At 48.8% G+C, this 22,160-nt stretch overlaps 2 protein-coding genes across 17 annotated transcripts in view; one reads left to right on the top strand and one right to left on the bottom strand.

The window, feature by feature from the left end:
* LOC1276612 (neurabin-1) overlaps positions 1-22,160 on the bottom strand; it is a 60,936-nt gene that overhangs the window by 4,418 nt on the left and 34,358 nt on the right. For 6 of the 15 annotated variants that reach the window (XM_061645326.1, XM_061645335.1, XM_061645329.1 and 3 more), the window contains 7 exons: positions 16,784-18,336; positions 6,366-7,344; positions 4,435-4,455; positions 3,102-4,231; positions 2,898-2,995; positions 2,445-2,828; positions 221-274 (listed from right to left, as the gene is read on the bottom strand). In XM_061645326.1, coding sequence (XP_061501310.1) covers positions 221-274; positions 2,445-2,828; positions 2,898-2,995; positions 3,102-4,231; positions 4,435-4,455; positions 6,366-7,344; positions 16,784-18,320 — 4,203 coding nt within the window. In that variant the 5' untranslated portion in view covers positions 18,321-18,336. Of the gene's footprint in view, positions 1-220; positions 275-2,444; positions 2,829-2,897; positions 2,996-3,101; positions 4,232-4,434; positions 4,456-6,365; positions 7,345-7,566; positions 8,282-13,044; positions 13,063-13,126; positions 13,338-16,783; positions 18,337-19,347; positions 19,542-22,160 lie in introns of those variants that run through there. The other 9 variants (XM_061645328.1, XM_061645338.1, XM_061645340.1 and 6 more) reach the window with 9 other exon arrangements.
* The window catches only part of LOC5666976 (uncharacterized), a 56,362-nt gene continuing 54,137 nt past the window's right edge, over positions 19,936-22,160 (top strand). The window contains exons 1-6 of one of the 2 annotated variants that reach the window (XM_001688705.2): positions 19,936-20,278; positions 20,375-20,563; positions 20,646-20,837; positions 20,950-21,121; positions 21,208-21,287; positions 21,897-22,133. In XM_001688705.2, coding sequence (XP_001688757.2) covers positions 19,936-20,278; positions 20,375-20,563; positions 20,646-20,837; positions 20,950-21,121; positions 21,208-21,287; positions 21,897-22,096 — 1,176 coding nt within the window. In that variant the 3' untranslated portion in view covers positions 22,097-22,133. Of the gene's footprint in view, positions 20,279-20,374; positions 20,564-20,645; positions 20,838-20,949; positions 21,122-21,207; positions 21,288-21,896; positions 22,134-22,160 lie in introns of those variants that run through there. The other variant, XM_061645349.1, reaches the window with a different exon arrangement.

Raw genomic sequence — 22,160 nt, 5'->3', positions numbered from 1 at the left:
ATAGATTGTTGCACACAGTACGAATAGATCAATCACACGCACGCACACCGCACACACACGGACACGGACACTCGCACATATATACACACACACATTGCTTTTGAGGTTAGTAGCTTCCACTTGCTGCCTTTCCGCTCCCACCCACATTATAAAGGATTTGAGAAAAAAAAACAGACCAAAAACCAAAACCAAAACATAAAAATCGTAAACGTAAACTTACCTGTTGCTTCAGGTTCAGTATGTCGCCCTCATGCAGTGCAATGGTTTTAAGGTTCTGGACATATTATCATTGATTATGATTAATATTCGATTTTCGTGTTATTTATAAAGGGGGGGGGGGGGAACACACGTGTGGGAAATTCGTTTCATTGCAATGCAAACATTCCACACAGGGCGCATGGGGGTTCCGGTTTCGGGGCGGGGTTCGAGACGAGACGAGGGTGTATGATGAGGTTGGGATTCGCATAAATTACAACATAATTTCGACACCGACAGAAAAAAAAGAGCAGGTAAGGTGTGAGTAAGAGTAGGTGTGAACATTGTACAGTCAAAGTAAGAGAAGGGAAAACATGGGTGTTGGTGGTGGAATAAATGAAATTTGTGGGTTGCACGTGTTGTAAAATAAAGGGAATTGTTGTTATTGTTTTTTTGCATAATTTTGAGCGAGTGGAAAGGGTTGTGGTGGGCGGTGGTAGGTGGTTGTGGTTGGTTGGTTCAGTTGATTGGCAGTGACAAAGATACAGATGCATATTCGTGTGGCGGATTGGAAAGAAAGAAAAGAAATTGGGAAAATATTCCAATGAACAAATGTTTGGTTTGATGTTTTGCTTTTTTGATATACTATTGAGTAACGCAGAAAGTAAAGACTAAATGCCAAAAGGGAATCAAGAAACGGTCAATCGATGGGTATTCAGATTGTGTGAGGTTTCACCGATTGTCGCTTTCCGTATCATCGTCAGGATGGAAGAGAAACTATTGCTACGCTCTACAATTTCTACACTATTTGAATCAAATCCAGCTTTCAAGAGAACGAAAGCTTGCAATAACTCAATACCAAGAGATCTACCGCTGTGCATCGCTGTGCTAGTAGTGCTAGTGCTAACAGGACCAAGGCAAGGCAACGTGCATGCATGCATTCGGCTCAGTTTTTGCGCACAAGGCGCGACGACATGCAGAATATTGTAGTCTTACCGTCTCAATGGAAAGAGTAGGAAACACATTACTGTATCATATGCACAGCCCCCTTTGCAAAGCCCACAGTGTATCCACAGCGCATTCCGATCTCCGCGTTCCGTGGGAGGTTTCGGTTTCCAGGCAGAGGGCAGAGTAAACCCCAAACAACAACAGATAAAAAGCAAAACATATTTGCACCGAAGCGGCACGGACACAGAAAAAAAGCCGTAAAACCAAAAAAGGCAACAAAAGGAAGAAAAAGCTAACGCTAAAACACAACGACACTGCTAAAGCACCGTGTAAAGAAGCACGAAACATAAGGCAACATAAATTTTGCGCTGTGACTAGGTGAGTATGTGCGATAGAGAATGAGAGAAAGTGACTACAACTGTCGATGTTTCTAACCCAAATAGGATTACACAACATCACTATAAACACATTGCCACGTAAGGATAGAAAAGATACAGAATAAAACGCTTGAAGCACTATGGAACGAAACTTTACCGCTTTATGCTGCACAGAACATATGGCCATTCCCAACAATGGTTAGAAGGTAGGAGTGTGTGTGTGTGGTTGCACAGTATTAAAGAAAATTGTGGAACGAAATGGAATAGACAAGAAAAAACAAACCGGTTAAAGTGTACAAACGCGAACATGAATCGCAACAGTTCGAAACTCGAAATCGAGAAAAGGAACAAATTGGCAAAGAAAAATCTCCTATCATTGGTGTGCTGTTAGTAGTAAAATGCGGAACGGATTTGGGTAAACGAAAACTATAAGAAGCAGTATTAGTAGAAAAGAACGAAAACAAAACTCAAACCATAGCCATTCATATGTTATCTTTATGTTGGTTTTAAAGTACTAGCAAAAATTAAGTAAGTCAATCTCGAAATTTCACGCAGTTGGAAAAATGAGTAATCAAAACTAACATTTTCTGTTGGTTAAATCATTAACTCGAATACAGTGAAACGTAAAACAACGACAGGAAATAGAAGATGGAAGAAGGTGCAAGTTTCGCTTGCTTTGTTCTTCAATTTTCCACACTTAAAGCAACTCAGAAGTGTTTCATTCCGAAAAGCCTAACATGAAAGTCTCAACAACGAGCATCGGTTACCAATCGACACGAACGGATGTGGTTTCAAAACAATACAACCTGATGATGTTTGCGTATGAGGACGTAAACAAAAATAAACATAGGACTGGATGAAAACGATAATGATAATGATCGAAGCACAACGAGGTGACACACAAGCAACAACGACCATTCTTACCTCCTGCAGGATGCGGCGCAACGACTCCACGTCGCTGCTCCTGGCAGCTTCCGTTTCGAACAGCGATTCGGCTGCATTCGTCGTAGGACTGACTGGGCCCTCGGAAACGCTCGAGTTTGCCGACACAGGCAGCGTGCTGTCTTCCGAGATTTCTGCATTCCGCCGGATGTAGTCCTCGAGCTGCCGCTTAACGCGTTCCTCCTTCTCCCGATCGGCCTGCAGGCTTTGGCGGATCAGTTGCGCGACCTCCGAGTTTTCCGGGTCGCGTTCGCGCCCAATCTGGAACCGCACCAGACCGGAGGTGTTGCGCAGCACGGATGCAGCGTACGCTTGCGTAACACCGACTAGACTTTTGCCATCGACTTCAATGATTTGATCGTTCACCTAAAAATAAAACGCATTTTCTATGTTAGTATTACAGCTCAGCAACGAAGGATTGGTTCTTCTTCATACCTGTATTCTTCCGTCACGGGCAGCGGCACCATTGTCCGTAATGGTTTTTACGAATATGCCCAACTTTTCCAACCCAGCGTCCGCGCCAACACCCATACCTTTGGAAGAAAATCACCAAAAAAGCAATATATTAGATTTCTACAAATTTACAATCCCTCTCTCTCTCTCTCTCTCTCTCTCTCTCTCTCTCTAGAGTCTTCTTACCTATTATGCTCAATCCCAAACCCTCAGGTCCCTTCATTAGCTCCACCGGGAAGACGTCCATCTTTTCGACCCGCTTCTCCAGCTCGTACTCGGCGGAGGCCGCCACCGGGTCGACGTCCTCGTTGCGCCGATCGTAATCGTTGACCGAGAACGTCGAGAACACCTGCATCGGGTTGCAGCTGAACTTTACCTTCGTGGTTTTCTTCACGTACCCGCGCAGATCGTCATCGTCCAGCTCGCGCTCCGCCTCGATCAGGCCCGGCACCTCCATCCAGAAGTTGCCGTCCTCGAAGAAGTGCACCCCGTCCGGGTTGACGTACACCTCCTTGCAGCGCACGGGCGGATACTCGGGAATGTAGAAGCCGGCGGCCGAGTTGTTCGACTCATCGTCGGCCGACACGTCCGCCTCGCTAACACTGCCCTCAGCCAGTGCCTGGGGCTGCTGCTGTTGTCGGTGTGCCGCAACACACCGACCGCTAGCTAGCTGCTGCTGCTGCTGCTGCTGCTGTTGCTCCTCCTCCTGACCTTCCTCTTCCTGTGTCGCTTCGCCCTCGTCCTCCAGTGCACCGGTCGTTTCGGCCGCCGACTCCTCCAGCTTGCTCAGATTGATGCTGTCCGAGGTGGTGGTGGTGACGCTCGGTATCGAGTCGCCCGTATCGACGTACGAATCGGCCAGCATGGAGGACGAGTCGAGCAGGATGGTTTGGTTGAGCAGATCGCACGTCGTGTTGTTGCCGATGCTCGTATCCTCCGGATGACTAGTGGTGGAATTGTTTCTGCTAGCGCTGGTAGGCGGCGGTGGCGGTGGTGGCTTATCGCGCATCGACGAGCCGGCCGTGGACGAGGAGGAGGTAGCGTTCTTCGGTGCCTCCAGCACATCCTTCAGCCAGTCCGGCTCGTCCGCCGTGGGCGCTGTCGATGAGACGGCGGCAGTGGTGGTGGTTGGCGGTGCTTGTTTCGGTGGCAGTTGCTGAGGTTTGGCGGCCGGCTCCGGAACGGACGGTACTTGCTGGCGGGGCCCTGCCACTACCCGTACTGCGGGTGGTTCTTCCGCTTCCGCTTTGGCTTGATTGTTGAGCAGAATTTGCTCCACTTCGCGTGCCTGTTCGTCCGAGAGTAGCGGTCGTTGTCTACGGGCGAGGTAAGAAAGAAAACAAACGTTAGAATGCTTGCGTACCGAAGTTTTAATGTATTTTTCTTTTTAATTAATCAACGAAGCAAGATCCTCCCTGCCGGTGGGCGAAGATCACACATAGATTAGCCGCATTCTATCTTACTTATCTAAAAGTTAGCGAATCAGAGGGAAAAAAAGAAAACGCAATCTGCACATTACCTGATCTTGTTCTCCAAAATTCTACATTCCAATGCATTCAACATGGAACCACCGAAAGCGAACACAAGTACACAAGCGAAGAATCGTGGACCCAACCAATTTGGCATGGCGGTGGTGGTGGTGGTGGTGGTCGTGGTGTGTGCGTGTGTATGGTGACGATGGCGATGATAATATGTAGCGTGTGCGTATGTGATGAAGATGCGTATTCGTGCGGCGTAGCGTGTTGTAGTGATGATGATGGATTTTGTTTGTAGTGTGTGATGTTGATGCATTTTGTAACATAAATCCAACATTTCAGAAATAAGGAAACGAAAAAAAACACATATTTATAGCACACAGGCACGTTGCGAGGTCCGAAACAAATGGGTGAAATAAAAAGAAAAAAAGAAAGAGAGGAAAATAGAGATCAATTTAAAATAGAAGTGAAGGAGGCATTGGTTGCTCTACTGGCTAATGTCTCTGTTTCTGGAAGCACATGCACATACACACGCGCATGGTATCTAAATTGTACACCCATAAAGATAACACGTGAAGTTGATGCCGGGTTTGAAGGCAACATGCAGTAAAAACGGCCGTACTCTGTGGGAAATTAGGTGAAGTGGCAACTTCAGATAGCATCGAACTCATTCGTGAAATTACTCTCAACCCGTGGAGTAGCTAATCGCTAAGCTGCACCCAGTGAACCCTAGCAGAAAGGGTCTAAAAACGAACTGTACTCTGTGTTGACTTGAAACAATTTAAAACTCTGGAAACAGATGGAGGCGCATAGTTCACACAAAACTTCTTCATTTTTTAATTATATTTTTTCCTGCCTTCCTTTTAATCACCTCCGTTCATTATTATCGTTAGCTAATTGGAGCCTGTATAGAGGCGGGCAAACTGCCAACGGGTTTAATCAGCATTACAGTAAACATTTCCTCCCATCATCTTCGCACACAGCAAGCTCCCGAGTTACTCTGTACCGGTTTATTAAACCCTTATTCTACACCATAGGGCATCAGCTGGCGTACGTACATCGGCTGTGATTGACAAGCGGTTGCTACAATTATAATGCAATCACCCACACCGATCCCATCCCTGGCTATGTGAAGCTGGGTATAAGTAATTGCCCGCTGCTTGCTTATTCAATGAATTTCAATCATATCTCTCATAAGCCCGCGCAACCCAAGAGTATGCCAATAACGATCCATTACACATCGCGCGCTGCGATAGGGGACACACATTTGCGATGCAAAATATGCAACAGCCCACCTCCCCTGAAGAGCCCCCCGCATGCGACTGTTCTCCCACAAACAGGGAACCGCGACGAGAATACGTCATTCTGATCGATGGACTTACATTCTCGGGTAGCGAAATCGTGTGTGCCGCCCTTTCTGGGCGTGATGCAAAGGAATTGAAATATGTTTGTGTGTGTGTGTCGGTGTTTGCTTCTTGTAAACAACCATTTACACTACACGGATATACAATTTTACACTACACACTGCCCTACTGCTGCTCACAAAAGAACATAACTCACAAAGAAACTCCCCACTAGGGAAAAACTAGATCTGGGTCAGCGCGGATGATCCGTGGTCGGGTTGTGTATGTTTACGAGACATCACACAGAGGCGGATGCAACGGAAACTACCGCTGAGCTCAGTCCAACCATGTGGGACACAAAAACAGTGAGCGTGAAAGAGAAACGCCTTGGCAAGATTGCCTCACTAATGCAACTAATGCACTAATGGGAATTCTAGGTGCCAAAAGTAATGTCGAAACCGTTTCCATCATTTTCTTCAAAATCGCAGCCAAGTCAGCCAAAACGAAAGGCTTGATTATCCTAACCAGGTTCTACTTATGACTTTTTACCCACTGAGGCTTTCCGTTAGCACTTCAAACACACACACACCAGACAAACACTTGGATCACGCATTCGCCAGCCGATACCGTACCTGGAGCTAAGTAGCCGTTCCGCCTCATCCGCCGTCATCTCGTCGGGCAGCAGGCTGTCCTGCTCGTTGTCGCTCGCGTCCGCAAACTTGAGCGTGTCCTGCAGATCCAGCGGGGGCCCTTCCGGGATCGGCGGTGGCCGCAGCGACGCGAGCGACGGTGGCTCGGGCAGCGTTTTCGTGCTGTAGTCATCGTCCGCCGGCTGGCTGAGCGTCGTTCGCGTCGGATCGAGCAGTATCTGCGCACTGTGGTAGCCCTTTTCGCCCATCTCGCTCAGCTCGTCAAAGTCCAGTATCTTCGCCTCGTCCCGCTCGCCGTCCATGAAGGCGAGCTCACTGTCGGTGGCCATCGTGGTGGTGGAGCCGTTGTCACCGAGCGAGGACGGCAGAATCGATGCGTAAACTACCCGTTCGGTGGGCCCGGACCGACCGTTGGCAAGGGTAGCGGGGCCAGCAACAACCTGCGGCTCAGCTAGCTGGGCGGCAGCTTGGCCACCGTTCGGTACGCCGGCACTTGCCGCCGCACCGGATGGTTGAGATCGAGCAAGTGGCACACCGACCGCCGGCTGTTTGGCACTCCGATACACGTCCACCTCGCCATAGATTTCGTCACACTCCGTACCGTCGGGTCGCACCCGATAGCCCAGATCGGCGTAGGTTAGCTTCGCTTCGGCCGGGCTGCCGACCGGTGAGCGATCCTCCCCGATCGGTACCTTGCGGGGCGGGGACGCCGGCAGCGGCAGATCAAACTCGTAGGCGGGCTTTAGCTTGGCTTTGATTTCGGGCGACGGTTCGTTGAACCCGCCCTCGTCCGTAGTGGTGGAGCTGCTGATGATGCTCGGCGGACGGTTGCCAAGCCCGGCGGCAGGAACGTCGAAACAGATGCTCGACACCTTGGTGCGGCGGGTGACGCCGCCTTGTTGCTGCGGCGGCTGCTGCTGCTGTTCACCGGAATGTTCATCGTCTGTACGTGAGGATTTTCCTAGAGAGAGAGAGGAACAATCGAATAATATGTTAGAAAATTCGAAAAACGTACGCTGAAGCCTTTAAAAAGATATATTATAATGTTCACCACTGAAGCGTGACATCTTCGTCTGATGTGTCGGCAAATACTGGGATCACCTCAAGTGACCATCCATCCAACCTGCCCCTACCCTAATGCAAGTGGAAGGGATCGGCCCGCACCTCAACAATCACCACTCACCTTTGCAGTCGATGCAAAAACGGCGAATGCTGAGACACATCTCGTCTCTACTGCTGCAACTACTGCTTGTGGATTGTGTCAATGTGATGTCGGTCAACTCTGCGCGAATTCGCGACGCCCTTCCTTTTATCCTCACTCACAAACCAGCATCTTTAAAAAACCGGCAAACCCTCCACAGCGGTCTCCCGTACCTCACACAGGCTGGCTGACTATCTTCTTCGGGCAATTGTCAATCCCTCTCAATTAACCGACCGACCGTGTGGCCCAACTCTTGATCCAACTAAATCTGCATCATGCACATCGTGGACATTCATTCTACTTTTCGGTTCACTTTTTCACAACAAAAGGCAACATATATCACATCACATCGTTCGCTTGTCTTGTCGTGTCGTCACCGGTGCTGTGGCCGTTAAAGATTAGCGTTGCAAATGGACTGGTGTAAGAAGTATACACAAAAGGCAAGCTATATAATTTCACTTTTCGTTTATGAGTTCATCACTAGCAACGACTCCCACCGGGCCCATGTCAGTTGTTTCCAAAAAAAGCAGATTTTTCTACTCACAGTTGCCAAAAAGCTATTATGTGTTAATGAATTAGCGTTCGGCACTTTCGTCGTCACGCTGGAAGACGCTGTCGCTGCCTATTGCAAAACACTAAATGTTTATTTACTTTATCTTCACGAATTAAATGGACATACCGCGCCACTCCGTAATGGATGACACCATGGGAGACACACGCTTCGGTAACGGCGAGAGAGCATCACTACAAAGAGAAGCATTTTGTCTACAACTTGTAGAGCATCGTACTGCATTTTGTATTTTATAGGTTTAAGCTGTATCTCTGAGAGCAAATCAGAGGGCTACCAAATTTGCAAATATTATGCTTTGTTTTACTATTTTTTCCAACACACAAAAGGGTTAAATCGCTCATCTTATCGTTTTGATGTCATAAGAACCGGTGAAGCGTTCCCAAATTCCATAGCTAAGACCCTTGCGTTAAGCGACCAAATCATAACCACCGCCAGTGTGGCTATTACACACTTCAATGATTCCAGCGCAAGATACTAGAGCATATCTTTAGCATCTTTCTTCCATGAACCAACCAGCCGCCCACATGAACCATTCCGTTGGTAGTAAAAACCGCCAAGAATGTTGCTCCTATTTCAAGAATGTAATCTTGATTTATGTGTCGCCACGGCAAACACACACACACACACACGAACACATCTACGCTTCCACCCACGTAACACCATATTTCAGACGAGGGAAGTATCATGTAATCTTCAGATAGATTGCAACGAGCTGAGGCACGCGGTCCCAAGGAAATAAAACCAACAAATAATTAATTATGAAATTGTTTGCTTTTGTGGAAGGAGTTCCATACCACCTAGAGAATGGTTCAGAAAAGGGGAGTTGAGTTACTCTTTTCGATATTTTCTTTTGGAACTTGAGACACCGGCAAAACAAGAAGAGGAAATAGTCTGATTGGGCTGATTTCCCTCCTCAAACATCTGCATCATGGTTGACCCAAAACACATGTTCGGTGTCGTGTGATCGTCACGAACCACAAGATGGAGTCAGTAGATAGCACTAGGAGAGGAAGCCGAGGATCGACTGAGTGTCTTTTTTTCGGTTGACTTTGGTTTCGGTAAAAATATTGCGACGCCATCGTGCAGCAGCTAAATGACACTTGCTATCGATCGCGCTCAAGGCAAATGGAATGTCGACAAAGAATGTTGATGATGGTTGGGCGAAGGTGGACAGCTGCGGTCGCACAGGGAGATACTACTACTACGCGCGTGACAGAGACCACAGAGAGCATGGATTGCAATTGGCGGGAGCCAAATTGGAAGCTGTTGCGTTGGTGTAGAAATGTGGTCGGTCGTTGTCTCTCGGTTCCATTGGTTGGTGAAGCTGGTGACTATCGTTTCTTCAAAAATTCCACCAACTCGTGATCGAACCTCCGAAAACGATTAGCGAGGAACGGTTTCATCAATGGAATGTTTGTAATATCAATTGAACTGGCGCCGAAAAGCATAAACAGTAAACCTTGCATACCTTTAAAACATTGAGTAAGAACTTAAAAAAACATCCTGATCTCGCCTCTCAAACCTTGACATCCAACTTTCATCAACTTTCCGATAAATCTACCGCCGATGATGAAAGGACAAGTCCCTGACGTCATTGCACACTTGCGTCAAGCAGCCCAACAGAAATTAATAGAACCAAGCCGACATGTTTTCCTCATTTTTAATTTCCCAATTTTTCTATCACACCACGAAATGAGGTGATTCACTCAGCAAGAGAGACAGAGATCACCCACATGGGATATGGTTACGATGGGTTGAAATAAAAATTAAATCAATCCTCTACCAAACACCGTTCGCAGCTGTGTGTTTGACAGTCCGAACCCATCTCACCCAATCATATGTGTGTCATACACGTATTGAGCGGTGAAAAACACACATAAACACATGGTCAGTTGTGGCCAGCTGAAATTGGATGATCAGTATATTGGATCCACTTTGGTAGAGGATTCTTTTTTTCATCGCAACTTTTGATCTTTCGCTTTTGCCGCCCAGCTGTAGTGGGACGGGGGGTTGGAGCGTCATCCGTCATCGGTTTTGCGACCCAAAAGGCATCGATGTCGTCTTTGACAAGCGCTTTCTTTGTGCCTTCTTCCACAGCCGGACTCCGGACCCCATCATATAACAACCTTTTGACAAACTCGTTGTCTAGTGCTGTTGTGGCGAATGATCACAACACCAACGACAAGAAGAAGTCGGGGGAAAATGTTGTTTGTAGACAACAACTCTAAGACTGCACAAAAACAACAAAAAAACTGACTAAAAAAGCGTTTATATTTATAAAAATTTCAAACGACCTCCCGACTCGTCTCGTCTGTTGACATTTTCACACATACAAGTTTTGCGAATAAGTCGTTTCGTGTGTGTATGTGCGCCTTTTTTTAAAAATGGTTTATTGGGCAACGTCCCCACCCAGGCGGCCAAACAATGTTCAGCGTGCTTGATGAGGCCGTTTTTTATGATAGATTTGTGTTGTTCGTTGCTCTTCCTAGCTCCCCCCTCTAGTTTTGTTTGTTTGTTTGTTTGTCTGTTTGCTATTTGTTTCGTCTAACAATGTTTGGTGGAATTTGCTGTGCACTTGCGACCTCTGGTGGTGTACATGTGCGGTTACCATCATCCCACATTTTTCGTTCCATCTAGATCATTGTTTACACTGGACCAAACACACATGAAGCAGCGATCGGTTCATCACATCGATTCATACTATTCTCTACGTAAAAAGCCCATTTGTGTGGGAGAAGGCAAGGTCACGCGCACGCACTTGTCAGGTTCAACGTTAATGTGCCATTCAAACGGATAGCAATCCAAGTTGGTAGCTGCAATTGAGTAAATCATGGCACAACTTTGTGTTATTCAAACCGGCCCCACGATAACACGCTAGCGCCACCAGCGTACTGTCGCGTGGCGTCACCAATCACGATCTCTCGTCTGTACTCTCTGGGTTGTAAAAACAGCAAGGGAAATTAAATTTAAAACACTCCCCCACCCGCCCACTCAGCAGCAGCAGGTCCCAGTGGCGTCCGTCGCACAAAGTACGGCCATGTTTAAGGTCAAAGTCGCTGTAAATACTATTTTTAGCAACTTCAATCGTTTAGCCAGGTTGCTCTCTTTATCAACGATGGTGATAGCATTAAGCGCGGTGTTCGATTCACGTTGTTGTGATGGAGTTATAGCAGACCGGATGATGGTCAAATTGATAGACACACCTGCCCCTCCAAGCCACTCAAAAACCGCTTAAATCAAGGCTTGTGAGATAAGCGGTAATAAAACAGGCATATACGTAAATAGAAGTCGGTAGGTCGTACTATCAAAATACTATTTATGTCAATGAGTGTGTTTAAATCCTTGTCACAAGATGTGTACAAGAAAATGAAGAATTAAAATTGAAGAACCTACGCAAGATATGTCGACGGTCCATTGGTACAGTTGTCAACTCGAACGACTCAATAACATGCCCGTCATGGGTTCAAGCCTAGAACAGACCGTCGTAGCAAGGATTGACTATCCAGCTGCGTGGTAATGAATTAAGTCTCGAAAGCCTGTATAGGCCGGTATGTCCGCGTAGGACGTTACGCCAAATAGAAAAAGAAGAAGGCGAGATATGTATTTTCCAAGAAGATGAATTCCAGTTAGACATCTTCTCGTAAGCATCATTTCGCAAAACGCTTAACAATTGCAAACTTCTTTCCAAAAGCATTACAAACATTCGCGTACATCAATTGCTACTCTCTCGAACTCCATTTTGCCATTAGACCATGCCAAAGTTTTTTGACTGATTGGGGCTTAAACAATTTCAATGTAAATTCATCAACAACCCGACCCCGCGCTCGCTCCGGACCCCTCAGAGTTGAGAAGTTAAGATCATTTTCTCCAATTAAAATGTACCACCAGCAGGCAGCATACAGGCTTGGCCAGCCTGACTCCCTCATTCGCAGACTGAATGCTTTCATTGGCAGATCGTAACGTACACACAGAAGCAAAATGTGCAACAGTGAGCAGATTGCAAATTTGCAGCATAACACATCTTCTTGGCTTTCATGTTTCACTTGACCACCACTGGGCAAACAGACACAAAGACACGCGCGCGCAACCATAACGCACACACGCGCGCAACGCGCATTTGATTCTACGAAAACCGGCAGAAGAATTATATCTTTCACGCAATAAAATTATTCAGCACCACTTTTCACTCCTCCTGGGATCTTTGCTCCCTAGGGTTTCTTCTTCTGCTCGTTTGCCATGAGCAAACGCAATTTTTCGCGCACCGTTTTTGCATCACAGCACGACCACCAGAGAGCAGCGGGAATGGAAAACAGAACAAACCCCCCAATAGGGAAATGTAGTTGACGGGTCATTTTAACGCAACCGAAAACCAAGCGGGAGAAAGCAGAAAACACATCGCACACAGATTCTTAACACCTCCTTTTCCGAACACAAGAATTTGCTTCTTTGCCACTCTTGTTTCTTCTCTTCTGGCAAAACACTTTCACTGTGGCTAATAGGTTATGATATTTTTCACAGCAGCCTTGCAGTGGCGTGCGGTTTAAATATAATCACCGACACGAACGGCCGACCACCACACCACCATCCGTCGTCTCCACACCGGGATATTCACGTGGATACACATAAATTGCGTCAACTTTCGGGACCTTCGGGGCGCCACCGGCAGGAGGTCGTACATTCAACACAGTATTGTGTCGGAAAGCATTAAACGTGAAAAATAAACACACGGGGGCGCACTCAAAGCGACTAATGAATTTGCATATCACAGATGAGTTGCACATCAAGGGGCCTGACCACCACCGTCGAACCACGGAGTGACTGTCTTGTGTCGCCTGGTCTGACGCTTCACACAAGGCCACAGATTCATTCATTTCACTTTCGAATATTACCAAACGACAAAAAATACCGCTCAACACTATCTGATGCTAGCTGTCGTGTTCAATTGAGCACGTTTTAGGAATGGAAAATTACACTCAAACGCCCACACAACACATCCTTGGCCGACTGCGCACTCTGGAGAGGTAGTACAAGGAACACTGTACTGCCCTAAATTGGCACAAAACAACGCACGAGGGATGGCGGATTCAAACGCGAAGCAGCAGCCAACAGGGCACAGCACAAACGCGCGCACACACCGTCCGCCCGGGATGCCTGAGACTGGGGACACGAACGTGAAAACACTGAACCCCGGGTTGCGGGTGTCGATCGTCGTCACTCTCGCGCGGATGATGCGAGGAGGATCGTGTGCGCGACAAAATTCACGACGACGTTCTCTCGCCCCCACTCTGAGAGCGGGAGAGACAGCTCGAGCGATCGTCCACAGCATACAGCGGCCCCGACGATCATCCTCTGCGGGTCTCTGCGAGGGCGACGGCTTGACGCCACGCAACATTAACGGAGCGCCGAGACTCGAGATCACTCCCGAGACACGTTCTTTCTCTCCCCATTCTCACTTTTGTGCTGTGCGCGCTACACGCAAACTACTAGCCAAGGGGTTTTGTGATGTACTGAGGCGGCAATCATCTAAACCCTCCTGCTTCTAAGTGGCTTGGGAGGAGATCGAGTATAATGATCGAACTGACAGCATGTATAGAGGAGAGATGCACGATGCTTTTCCAAGATGCGATTCACACAAACGGCGTCGGGGATGTGTAGTTTTTGACTATTTTTGGATGCCGATTTGTGCCTGTTTCTTAAGGGTCGATCTCTACCGCTCTGAAGTGTTCTGAAATCAAACGCTTGAGAAGCTGTAAAGGCTCTTTGGTCGCTGCGTTTTATGTTTATGGGGAAATTTTATGTTTGCGATGACTTTGGCATGAGAGTCACCACTTTAACTTTTGCTAACCACACAAACGAACCGAGAGCTGTAACTCTCTGCATCAAATAAAATGCAAACTAAAGTCAATGTGTTTATGTTATGCCTAGAACTGGTTCAGTGCAATAAAAATGTAGTACCGACTTTTAAGAGGCTTCTATGTGTCACATATTGCTCCAAAAACTCGCTCTCATCAACTCAACAAAAACACTACCGAATCGGTACCACAACCAAGAACTCACACAACTCGAAAATGTAAAGAACAAACAGTGAAAGGTTTTGATTGTGCAGTGAAATGTAGTTCACTTCAGCGTTTGCTCTTCACTTGCAACCGGCCATATGCCATATTATGGATTTTCCAGAGAAACCTTATTGCCCGCATTCACCCCAGCTGCAGCATTCAGCGTGTGAAAGATCGACAGTACACACGCCGGAAAACCGTAAGCTGCACTTTCCCCCATCTGCTCTTCTGCGTCGTATTGCATTCACAAATCTCCTCTGCTCTCCACGTCCAGGGATTGAGATTCTATTTATAAAAACGTATCCTCAGCGCCTTCGCTCCTCTGAGTGCGACGCTGCCCTACGAAGCAAGTGGACGCGCTGGAGAGGAATGGTGTATTACGGAGAGGGAGGGACTGTGCATACACAACACCACACACACCACACAGAAAGTGTGATGGAAAATGCACAACAAACTTCTGGTGCACTGAGGGTGGGATTTGTGCACTTTCTCCATCATCGACGTTGGGACTTCACACTGACCGGATTTTTGTTGATCTTTGCTGGAATCGTCAGTGTCAGCTAATTCTTTCCCATTTTAACTACATCCAGCGACAGTGGGGAGGGGCGAGAATGTGCAGCACACTAAGTGGCACTCCATATGTCAATGGTCGTTTCAAGTAAGAAAAACATAGTTCCTGATTTGATCGATGAAATGTGACGATACTTAGCGTATCATTAACAAGCAGCGGTCGGAAAAGCCGGACCATAACTAATAGCAGTCGCTCGTTATTACCATCTATTGGAATGAGCATACAACACTACTAATCTCATCTTTAGCAGGAAAAATTTGCATTTGTTCGAAAAATTCCCCATATAGACCACACGCCCAGAGCACTGTTTTGCAACATGCAACTGAGCGGATTAAAACCCCTCGAGCCCCGGGATGAAAAATGGTTGCTAGAGTGCACCAGCCAACGTCATTATGCTTGTCCCATTTTGCATCGCAACCATTCCCGAATTAACCGCTCTAGAGGGGAGATGGTGCAGAGCGTAGCATCATCCCTCACGAGACGATGGCACTACGGCTCCAGCAACTGTTTGCATTTCTCGGTGCCGCACCGACTCACTAATGGGTGGTATGTACGCCCTCGATAAACCTACCAATGGACTCGCAGTGCATTGCGCTCTACTGGGCGGTCGCGGTGCACAAACGATGCCCCCGCGGTCGGTTTTGTGTTCGGGAGCGGCACCAATGTGGTGGTAAAAATAGGCCAATTTTGCACGTCCGCTAGCGAGCCGGTGGTGTTGTTGGTTACGCTTCGCCCCCATGTGTCCGCTCGGGCGGAATTGGAAAACAAAATATTATTCCCAACTTCAACCGACCAGCCCCAGACGCTCCGGGGAAGATTTTCGATCGGGAAATTTATGTTCCATTTCGCGCCCACAAACTCTACAAGCACCATCAATCGGGGCAGCATCTGGAAGCAGTTTGCCACTTTTCGTGCTGTGTGAAGGTGTGCCAATAGCTAATGCAAGCGGTTTACTACACTCTCTGAGCTAGGTGGGCCATGATGATTCAGGTCTTTACATTTACTTTCAGAATATTGCTTTGAAGAACGCGTTAAAACAACTGCTGATGACATTTACGACGCTTGGCTACATGATTTTCCTTATGGGTTATTTTTTAGCAGAAATACGACTCGTTAGCAAATTTACGTTACGCTCGTCGCGTACCGGAACTAAGACCAGCTTCCGTAGCGAAACGTGACAAGTGGCGTTGCCTACATTCACACACACACGCATCTACCCGTATTTTACCAAACGTTGAGTTCCCTTTTGCTGATGACTTCCCTGTAACTGTGACAAAATCTTTGCTTACGGTATACATGATTTAAGGTTCAACCTCCGAAAGCAACCAACCACAACCAAAGCGCAAAACATTTTCCCTAACGCAGTGAAAATTAGCCTAAACCTCGTGCAGCAGTCTCATCAGCCACAGCGTTACATTATGGTGAAAAGTTATTATTATATCGGGCACTTCCTTCCCCTTCTCAGATTCGTTTTGTGTCGAGTTTTGGCTCCCTTTTTCGCTCGTGCCTTGCAGCAAAAGGGTTAAAGAATTATGCCTCAGCTCTCTTCAAGCGTTTGTATGCTTGGTCACGTTTTGTGCCCAATCGGAAGTCGGTAAGAAGTGGCTTTTTTATAAAATATTTCGTACACTTCTCCTATCGTCTAAGAACGGGACAGCATTTGAAGTGCACGTTTTGCGACTTCCTGCGACAAACACACATACACAAAAAGAGTGGTTCACCCTTTGAAAATGAACAACGCTTTTGTCTAGCCAGCCACACGCTCTTGCTGTCCCCCAGACGGATGTGCACGAGATCGGAAAACCTTCCTTCGTGAAGTGTGCTTGGGCGCTGGCAGAATGAAGAGTCCTAATGAGCGAAGATTCCGTGACTAGAAACAATGGCTTTTCGAAATTTGGTGCATGCGAGATGACGTTTTTTTCTGTTTAAGTCTTCCCCTACATGTATGTGACTACCTTCTAGGAACGCTTCTACTATTCCAACACGTGTTGTAACACTCACCATTTAGTTCCTCGACCGGTTTCGCTTCGTGCGCCGGCGGTGAGTCTTCGGCCCTGGACGAATCGTCCCGCTCGATGCTGCTGCCTGCTTTCATCAGCTTTTCCGTCGACTCGTTTTCCTGCTTCTCGTCCTCGGTGTGGATCGGCGACGACGGACCGGACGAAGCGCTCGCGCCCGGCGACGGCGACGAGCTGATGGCGTGTGCCGGTGAGGTCAGTCCACCCGAGCCGGTGTCCTTTTCGGACGATTGCCGTCGGGCAAGCGGTCCGAGCTCGGGATACTTGAAGCCCCCGTTACCTGTCGGCGGCGCCGGTACCGCCGGCAGCCGTTCGTCCAGGTTGCCCTCCAGCGATTTTTTGCGAATTGCTTTCTCCGGTGGAGGCGGTGGCACCTGTTGTTCGACTAGTTGCTGCTGCTGCTGCTGTTGGTGATGGACCGTCGTAAGTACGGTGGTACTGCTTCGCACCGGTGCAACCGGGGGCAAGTTAGCGTGCGGCGCTGTAACCGCTGGAGGCGGTTCCGCCTGCCGCGGTGGAGGTTTCAGCTTTTCCGGGCTCAGCTTGGTGGGACTGAGCGAGCTCGGATCGGTGGCGTGCGGCGGCACTGCTGGCGGTGTCTTTGTGGGGCTCGGGAACGAGTTCTGGCGCAAGTTGGCCGTCCGCGGACCCTTCTCCGGCGGGGGCGGTGGTGGCGTCTGTCGCTTCGGCGGACTTGGCGGTGGCTCACTCGGGGACGGTAGCCGATGGTGCACCCCATGCCCATTTCGTTCCGCTGCGAACGGCGGAGGTGGAAGCGGCTCCTTTGCGCTTCCATTTGGAATGGCTGAATAGTTCCCGTTGGTGGTCGGCGCAGTGTTGACCGGTGGGGTTGCAGCTGCGGTGGCCGCATTCGCACCCGCTCCCGCTATAATGCCCGTCCCCGGTACGGTCCGAATGATATCGCACCGGTTGAAATCGCTGCCCTTCGTTGTGCGCGTCTTGGAAAAATGGGACGTCCAGTTCTTCTGCTTCTCGATCAGCTCGCGCGAGTTAAACTTGCGCTCCGGCTTTTCGGGCTTTTCCGGCTTCTCGGACTTCAACCGGGACTGGTTGAGGATGCGGTTCGAGTCGAGCTTGCCGATGCCGTTGCTGATGGCCGTCGGCGGCGGCGGCTGCTGCAGTTGCTTTCTCTTTGGCGACGGTGACCGGTCCGGCCCGGAACCGATGTCGGACAGATTGTCCTCCCGGCTGCTCGAGTGCGACATCTTGATGCTGAACGGTGGCGGACGGTTGACGCGCCCTTCGCCCAGCTTTTCAAACAGGGCGCGCGCGTTGTTGAAGCGGGCGGCGTGTGACTCGGTCCGCACGACCGTTGCCGTGGGGGAATGGGTTGCGGCGGTGGCACTGTCCGCCGCTGGCCGATCGCCGCTGCGCGTCTGTACGTCCTGCGCGAGCTCGACCGGTTTGCGCTGGAAGAGGTTCGCTATCTGCGATACCTTAGGCCCGGCGGCGGCCGTTGCCGCTGACGGATGGGCGGCGGTGGCCGTCGATTTGTCCATGGTGAAGGTGCTGATTCTGAAAGGGGGACAATAAAAAGGAAAGTTGGCATTAGAAGATGTCATTGAAATGGCAATCACATTGTTCCCCACTACCAGACAATGCATGCTTCAGTCTATGGGTATGTAAGGAGGCACTCCCAATCGGTCTGTTATGCTAAAAACTGCATTCAACAATTAGAGGACATCATCTTGCGAAAAGTAGCACTACCGATTCGCGGATTAGCACACCGTACGGCTTCAAAGGCAAGATACTGGCCACCATTGAGTGATAGTGTTGCTGGTGATGCAAGGCAATGCCTCTCCCGACGGCAGAGATACTCCCCATCGTGCTCACAAACACACTCACAACCACAAGGAATATCGAGGAAACTTCCACTCAAGCGCTGTGCCAGTTCAGTGTGCAATAACATTCTAACTAATGTCGAGCCAATCAAACTGATACAATCTTGAGCGCAGCGCTTCCGAAACCATGCGCATCGCTGTAATGTCCGACGTAGCGCAAATGTTGCTTGCTTTGTCGGGAAGAAAGAAAAAGCAAGACACCTCAAGATGGTCATCACAGAGGCAAAGCGACAGGACAGTAAATAAAACAAGCAGCCAACGGAGCTCTCCACTGTGTTGGAGGAGGGTTTTGCACCGGTGCCGTTGCTTGCGATAAGAAACACACATTACAAGTGTCTTATCAGACGTTTGTGCGCTCTTTAATGCTCGATACTGTGCGGGCCTGTGCCTGTACTGTGATGTCATAAACACACGCAGAAGGGGGAACACTCGGTTACGAGCGAGATTTGTAGCACATTCCAATCACAGGTGCAGCTTACATAGATATCGTCCGGGGGAAGTGGTTTTAATTTCTATTGGTAAAGCCTTTTTCCGGGTTCGATAAATCGTAGAATGTTGGAGGAAACGAATATCCCTAAAGCCTTCCAAATCAATGAGAAATCTATTACGACTCAAGGGAACTGATAGCGTTCAATAAATGTTGTCTAATTCCTCCAATTCTTCGTAAAAGTAACACAATACTCACATCCATTTTGATAAGAATCAGATGAAATCTCAATTGGAAAACTAAATTACTCCTTCTCTTCTGCGTCTTTAATTTCTCCGTTTGTAAGTCTTTACATTCACTTGTTACTTCACAAAAATTGGAACACTTCCGATTCAACCGCTGCCGGTGAAACAACTAATCAGCCCCGCGCGTAATACATTAGAACGTCCAAACAACCGAATGCGACTGTGTGTTGTGTTTTGCGCGACCGGCCACACTGATCAGACACACAAACATCAAGGCGCAACTGATAACACCGTCACGAGAGGTGGTGGTGCCGAGGGCTCCGTCGTAGCAGTTCGGAAGTCTTGTTTAGTCCAAAACACGAAGCTGTCGGACACTGCCGTGATAAGTACACCGGGTGGGTAAAAAACACTACCACTAGCCTTCTCACAACACAGGGCAGCGAAGGCAGCGACTGCACCAAAACAAACACTGGTTAGGTTAGGCACTTCACAGGCCAATCCTCATCATAAACCAGATATAGCGTGTTCTCAAGAGGGCTAAAGACACTATGGAACGGTTCAGACCGATCGATGGATTCAGTTCTGGGCGAGACACAATCCAATGATGACACCAGCAAGAATCAAGTCGTGGACATTTCAAGCTTTTGTAGCAACTTTAGTGCTGATAGGACCTATCATCTCAGCGCAGAAAGTGCCCAACTGTGCCAGTACACTCGGATGTTTCTCGTTTCCCGCGATCACTTCCTGTCCCAGTCCGGACGAGTTCTGGTCACCGACGGCCGTCCTCGGTGGCTGTTGTCCGGGCTGTGTTCGAGGTCTTGCCCTTGGGACACCGTGCGGCACTAGTACGACGACCGAAACAACCACCGATGCAACTGAAACACCGGCCACCTGTGCACCCGGGCTAGTCTGTGGTGTTGGTAGTGTTTGCCGGCTGAATACGGGTGAGAGTGTGGTTTAAAAAACAAAGACACTCACACGCACGTGGAAGCGTTATTAACTTTTTACTTTCACTCGCACGTACCGCCCCGTCTGGGCAGGCGACTGTTTAGCGACGCATCACGTCCCCGATAGCATCCAGTGGGTTCCGCAGTGCGATAGCCGGGGCCGGTACGCACCCAAACAATGCCGGGGCGACCAAATCAACGGCCGCTGCTTCTGCTATTCCGCCGAGGGCAAACGCATCTTTGGCTGGAGCTGGCGTAATCGGGCGCAGCGCATGACCTGCGGTTAGTGTTAGAGGCTAAGGAAGCCTCTCTATCGCGTCACGTGGTGTGATAACTATAGTGTGCCGTGTGTTTGGCCTTGCAGCCTGCAGCCGACGACGCGCCGACCTGGAAGCGGAAGGAAGGTTTGACGTGACGCTGCACTGCACACCGGATGGCAACTACGAGCAGCTGCAGTGCGACCAGGGTGTCTGTTGGTGTGCCGATTCGGAAACTGGAACGCAAACCGCCGGAACTCGGGCCGTCCCGGAGGAGCTGTGGAGTTTGCTCCCGTGCTGTTAGTAGCTGTGTCAAGACAACCAAAGTCCCCATTTTGATGGATGATTCAACGGGCTTGAAATTGACTTTTTCCACTCTCGCTCTCTGTCTATCTCTCTGTTCCCTTCCAGATAACGAAACACTTCATGGCGTACAGTATCTGAGGCGTTGCGAAAGTGTTGCATTCTCGCAGATACTTCAGCGCAAACAATTCATCATCCGCGGGCACAGGGACGTAACGTTCACCGATACACTGTGCGAGTACGATGGCAGCCATGGTCGGTACATCATCGAGGGGCAAGAGTACGTTGGTCCGAATGGACAGAGCTTAATTTAGTGGTTTAGTATTATTTCCAAAACTTGATCTTTATTTTTTAAACCACCCCCAGAGCTGCATGCACGTGGCATGACGGGACGAAGCTTAATCCTTATAAAACTTCGCTCCGAACACTGTCGGCGATGAACTGTAGTAAGTATTAATAGTTTCTAGATATACAAATTGAATTATCGCAGTCAAAACTCAGACATTCCATAGTAAATACTTTTCGGCATTGCTGTGGAAATAGCACGACTTAAAAACACATCACATTGCATACCCTTCAGGCGCAACGCTTAGATACGCTTTCTAAAACGCTTTGCGTTGTAAGCGCCTAACGCTATGCAATCTGCTCTACACCGCAAGTGCTTTCACGACTTTTTTGAGGCGCGCTCGCTTCAAACAAAAGCTAAACGGCACAAGAATGCGCCAACAGCAAGCAATTCACACACCACCACCACCACCACCCCAACACCCGCCACAACAGGATGCAGTTCGCTTTCATCATGCCCGGCGAAACAAATTGCCCGTTAACGTGGGTTACTTAACGAGACTAACCACACACCATTCCACACGCAACAACCGCTTGGCCGCTTGCCACACTCCCTCTCCCCATGGCACGGAAATTGATGGCAACACACAACCGACAACACATTGTTTCAACCAACCAGCCTGGCCCTCCCGCACCAGAGCTCATTTAAAAGCGCATGCTATTTCGCACTTTACTACCACCGTGCGTCTTTCTTCTCCTTCCGTTCACAGATTGCGCACGCGACGAAAAGCTTTTCATGCTGGCGGGCCGGGAAATGGCACTGGCCTGCGAGGGCAACGGGAACTATGTGCCGCTACAGTCCCGCAACGGGGAGCTGTTCTGCGTCGACCCGGACGGGTACGTGGTGGCCGAGAACGTGTCGGAACAGACCAACTGTGAGCAGTACATTTTCGGGGCAAGCCTGATGTGATCGAATTAGGAAAATAAACTGTATAAGCTTAGTATAAGTGTCGCGAACGGTGATGAGAATTCTC

This window comes from Anopheles gambiae, chromosome 2 (genome assembly GCF_943734735.2).
Source record: "Anopheles gambiae chromosome 2, idAnoGambNW_F1_1, whole genome shotgun sequence".
Classification (NCBI taxonomy): domain Eukaryota; kingdom Metazoa; phylum Arthropoda; class Insecta; order Diptera; family Culicidae; genus Anopheles; species Anopheles gambiae.
The sequence above is the reverse complement of the archived record's forward strand: the minus strand, read 5'-3'. Positions and strand labels throughout refer to the sequence as shown.